This window comes from Cricetulus griseus, chromosome 9, assembly GCF_003668045.3.
Source record: "Cricetulus griseus strain 17A/GY chromosome 9, alternate assembly CriGri-PICRH-1.0, whole genome shotgun sequence".
In the NCBI taxonomy this organism is placed as follows: domain Eukaryota; kingdom Metazoa; phylum Chordata; class Mammalia; order Rodentia; family Cricetidae; genus Cricetulus; species Cricetulus griseus.
Window position 1 is genome coordinate 16,027,627 of NC_048602.1, and position 5,024 is coordinate 16,032,650.

At 45.4% G+C, this 5,024-nt stretch overlaps 1 protein-coding gene across 1 annotated transcript; it reads right to left on the minus strand.

Moving 5' to 3' along the window:
* Positions 1 to 3,231: 3,231 nt before the first annotated feature.
* On the minus strand, positions 3,232 to 4,688 carry LOC113838068 (elongin-A3 member D-like). Its single transcript, XM_027433854.1, has 2 exons — positions 4,155 to 4,688; positions 3,232 to 4,038 (listed from the first exon to the last, which is right to left on the minus strand). Exons 1-2 carry the CDS (start codon positions 4,686 to 4,688, stop codon positions 3,232 to 3,234), a joined length of 1,341 nt encoding a protein of 446 aa, XP_027289655.1.
* Between the last annotated feature and the right edge of the window lie 336 nt (positions 4,689 to 5,024).

Consider the following 5,024-nt stretch of genomic DNA (forward strand, 5'->3'; position numbering starts at 1 on the left):
CCACAAGAAGAATATGGAGAATAGTCACACTAGAGAATTAACAACACTACTGAAATCTCTGGAACTAAAGGAAGCAAACTCTCATTGGAGGATTAGATGCCAGAAAATAATCAAACTGAGGACTGAAATCAATAAAGTAGAAACCAGGAAAACACTACAAGACTCCATGAAACAAACAGTTGGTTCTTTGAGAAAGTCAAAAAGATAGACAAACCTTTATCCAAACTAACCAAAAGTCAGAGAGAGAGAGAGACAATGCTAATTACAAAGTCAGAAATGAAAAGGGGAACATAACAATGGACACTGAGAAAATCCAGAGAATCATCAGATCATAGTTTGAAAACCTGTACACACAAAATTCGAAAATCTAAATGAAATGGTCATTTTTCTGGGTAAATATCACTTACAAAAATTTAATCAAGAAAAGCTAAGCAAAATAAGTCGACCTATAGTCCCTAATGAAATAGAAGCAGTCATCAAATGTCTACCAACCAAAAAAAGCTCAGGGCCAGGTGCTTTCAGTTCAGAATTCGACCAGAAAATCAAAGGAGAGCTAATACCAGTACTCTTCAAATTCTTCCATATCATACCCGCAGAAGGTACATTTCCTAGCGCTTTTTTATGAGGCTACCTTTGGTAACTTGGGACCCAAGCCACACAAAGACACAATGAAAAATGAGAATTACAAACCAATATCCTTCATGAACTTTGACACAAAAATACTAAACAAATATTGCCAAATCGAATACAAAAGCACATCAGAGAAATCATCCACCATGATTAAGTTGGCTTCATCCCACGAATCCAGGGATGGGATGGTTCAACATAGGAAAATTCTTCAATGGAATCCACCACATAAGCAAACTGAAAGAGAAAAAACTACATGATCATCTCACTAGATGCTGGAAAAACCATTGACAAAATCCTACATCCGTTCATGATAAACGTCTTGGAGAGCTCTAAATAACAGGAACATACTAATCATTATAAAAGCAATATACAGCAAACCAACAACCAACATCAAACTAAATAGAGAAACCCAAGGTGACTCCTTTAAAATCAGGAACAAGACAAGGCTGTCCACTCTCCCCATGTCTGTTCAATATTGTAGATGAAGTGCTTGCTAGTTCAAAAAGACAACAAATGGAGATAAAGGGGATACAAATTGGAAAGGAAAAGATCAAACTTTCAATATTTGCAGATGATAAGATAGTTTACAAAAGTGACCTGTAAAAAACTCTACCAGGGAACTATTACATCTGATGAACACGTTCAGCAAAGTAGAAGGATACAAGATTAACTGAAAAATAATCAATAGCCCTACATTATAAAGAAGATAAATGCACGGAAATAGAAATCAGAAAAACATCACCCTTCACAATAGCAAGGAACAACATAAAGGATCTTTGGGTAACACTAAGCAAAAATAAGAAAGACCTGTATAGCAATAACTTTGAGTCTTTTAAGTAAGAAAATAAAGATTACAGATTCCAGAAAATGGAAAGTTCTGCCATGCTCATGGATAGGTAGAATCAACATAGTAAAAATTGCAATCTTGCCAAAAGCAATCTACAGATTTAATGCAATTCGTATCATAATCCCAACATACTTCTTCACAGAATTTGAATGAAAAACAGTATTCAACCATGTACAATAAAGGAATTTCCAGAGTCACCAACATCCCTGATTTCAAGCTCTATTATAGAGCCATAGTCCTGAAAACATCTTGGTATTGGCGCAAAAATAGACAAGTCGAACAATGGAATTGAATTGAAAACCCCAATATTAACCCACACAACTATGAACACCTGATTTTTTACTAAGAAGCTAAATTTATTTAATAGAGAAAAGAAAGTATCTTCAATAAATGGTGCTGGTCTAACTGGATTTGGACATGTAGAAGATTGCTTATTGATGTATATCTATCACCATGCACTAATCTTAACTCCAAATGGATCAAATAACTCAACATAAATGCATCCACACTGAACCTCGCAGAAGAGAAGGTAGGTGGCACCCTTGAATGGTACAGGAGACCTATTTCTAAACATGACACCAGTAACTCAAACATTGAAATCAACAATTAATAAAAGGTTCCTCCTGAAAATGAGAAGCTTCTGTGAAAAAAAAGGACACAGTCAGCAAGTCAAACTGCCAGTCAACATATCGGGAAAAGATATAAACCAACCCAATATCTGGCAGAAGACTGATGACCAAAGCAAGGCATTGGTGGCACACAACTTTAATCCCAGCACTAGGGAGGCAGAGGTAGGTGGACCTCTGTGAGTTCGACATCACCTACCTCTACAAGAGCTAGTTCCAGGGCAGCCTCCAAAGCCACATTAAAAACCCTGACTGGAAAAACTAAAATAAATTTAAAAAAAGAAGGCTGACCACCAAAATATACAATTCAATCAAGAACCTATCTACAAAGACACGAAAGAATGAAATAAAAGATGGAGTGCAGGACTAAATATATAGGTCTCAACAGTGGAATCCAAAATTGCTGAAAGACACATGAGAAAGTGCACAACATCCTTAGTGATCAGGGAAATGAAACTATGCTTTAATGTATTTAAAAATCGAGTTACCTATTTGTCTGTATTTTAATCTGCTGTGGTTTTTGTCTAATTACGGATCTACCATCTCTAAGTAACCTCCGGTAGCAACGCTCTGTAACCCAATGCATCTATGCATCACTAAGACCTCTTTCTAAGTATCTGCCTACACCCAAATGTATGTGTATATGTCAAAGTTCCAAAGAGACGAGTAGGAATTCCTTGGTACATAAAATGGAGGGTCTAAGTGTTACAGCTCTCTTGGTGATCAAAGAAAGGCCTGCTTTGCTTGTTGTTTGTTGCTTTGCAGGCATTCAGTGTGTCATTGTCAAAGTTGACAGTAATCCCAGGACTGAGAAGGGCAGAAAGCACGGTTCCTCAGTTGCTGGGTCGGTGGGTCAGGGTGGGTTCACTTCCTAGCCCACCATTTCTTGCAAACCTTAAGGGCCTTGGCCATGAGTGGGGCAGGTTTCTTAGCCCTGGTCACCCCTCCTAGCCCCATCCACCCACACTCCCTTCCCTCACAACACTCCAGCCCCTTCCCACTTACACCCCTCCGCCTCCCCCCACCCCCCTCCGAAAATCCGCTGTACGATCCCCTTCCAAACCCTACCCCCGAACCTTACCCGTCCTATCCTGCTCACTGCTTTGCTGCCCAACATGCGCCTGCCGCCTAGTCCGGCGCGGGGCAGCTCCTCTTGCCAACGAAGCCACGGACCTTCCTGGGAGGCTCCCTGTCACTCTTTTCTATCGTAGCGGCAGTCCGCGCGTTACCCGGTCCCGCGGTTCCAGAGTCTGCATGCTCCCCTGGCCTTGTGACCTGGGCTTGGAAAGCGACCGTCTTGGTTTGGCGGCCTTGAGGCTTCTTGCTTTGTGTGTTGTGGATGCGGGCACATAGGGCTTGTAGCCTCAGCTGGAGGGACTCCTGCATCTTGAGGTGTGTCTGGCTCTCACTCTGGCTGCCAGTCTGCTGAGCAGTGTTGATGTGCGTCCCTGGGGGGTCCTCCTGGTGCAGACTCCAGAGCGGGCCTTCCTCCAGAGCAGGTTGGCAGTGAGTTTTCCACCTAGAGTGCTGCTTAGCAAGGCGTCCTTGGTTGGAATTCTGTGGGAGAGGTCTGTCACGTCTGCCACCCGAAACCACCGGCGTTTTGAAGTATTTCCTGCATGCCCAGGGAGCTGATTCTAGGTCATCCTGCAAGGAAGAGTCCTCAGGGCCATCCTGGGGAAAGCAGGTTTGGAGATTCGAGGTGTTCTCTGGAAAGGGACTGGCAACCAGGAGGAGATTCAGATCCTCGCAGCTTGGAGACTTGTCTCGAGGTACCTTTGCTCCAGGGCTCTGCGCCTCAGCCTTCCATGTGCTTTTCCTCTTCCTCTTGCGGGGAGGCAGCACAGAAGAAGATGGAGAGCAGTCATAGTCGAGACAAGCCTCAAAAGAACCCGATGGTGGTCTTCCTGGAAGCAGGGCCCTGAGCTCTTTGCCCTCATTAAAGAGAGGCTCTGCTTAGCTGGCCCAGCCTCTGGCTTGCTGGAGAGGGTCTTCATCCCTTCAAGACGCCAGGGCTGCCCCACAGTTTCTTGGGGCTTGCCTACCCTCACCTGGCTCTCTGTTTCTAGCTGATGGTCCCAGAAGGATCCTCTTTGTGTCCTTTTCCCTGCTGGCTCCGCGTTTGGGCTGCCATTTGTGATTTGCTTGGAGCTTGTGTCCATGCTCTCAGTCACGCTGTGCTGTGGGCTGCTACTACTGACTTCCAACACCTGGCTCCCATTCTCTCTGTGTCCCCGGAAAGCAGGCTTCTGAGGCTTATCTTCAGGAGAGTTGCTGCGAATCTCTGCCTTTGGGCTCCTAGGGAAGTCAAAGTCATTCTGGGACCCCGCATCGGCCTGGGACCCAAACTGGGACTGCTCTGACCACCGGGCGGCTAAATCCTTGGCAAAGGGGACCAGGAGCTGCTGTTTCTTCATGAGCTTGATGGTCTGCTGGAAGCCAATCTCTTCCAGGATGTCGCCCAACATGGGCAGGGAAGAGAGTTTCTTTAGGGTTTTGTAAACCTGCCTGGGCTCTGTCACTGTGCACAGGCGCTCGCGCAGCTTGTGCAGGGCTTCAAGGCGGCATTCGGCCTCCATCTCCATAGTCGAGGACCAGAAGAGGGGCAACCTAAAGGCAGCAGGATTGTCTGGGCTATACCACTGCATGGGCAACGTGGCTGGCTCTCTGGGAGCAGAGGACAGAGCTTCAGAGCTGGACTGCTTGTCAGTTGGCTCTCTGTGTCTCAGAACTGCTCTGCATGCTCACCTTGCCTTAAAGGTGGTGGTGGTGCCCCGCCTCCTCAGCATGCCCAATCAATCAACTGGGTTGCTTTTCCTGGGCCCGCCCTTCCAGTCCAACAGAATTCTAGGCAACGCCTATCCACCTCCTTTCTCCCCCCTCATGGATTTCTTGCGGCCAAATACCGGGATTGGCTGCCA

What these genes read in the sequence shown, in the direction of transcription:
- LOC113838068 (XM_027433854.1), bottom strand. Translation starts at nt 4,688, where the DNA reads ATGGAGATGGAGGCCGAATGCCGCCTTGAAGCCCTGCACAAGCTGCGC. An exon ending in AGCTAGAAACAGAGAGCCAG is followed by an intron (nt 4,039 to 4,154) that starts GTGAGGGTAGGC and finishes CTCTTTAATGAG; the next exon opens with GGCAAAGAGCTCAGGGCCCT.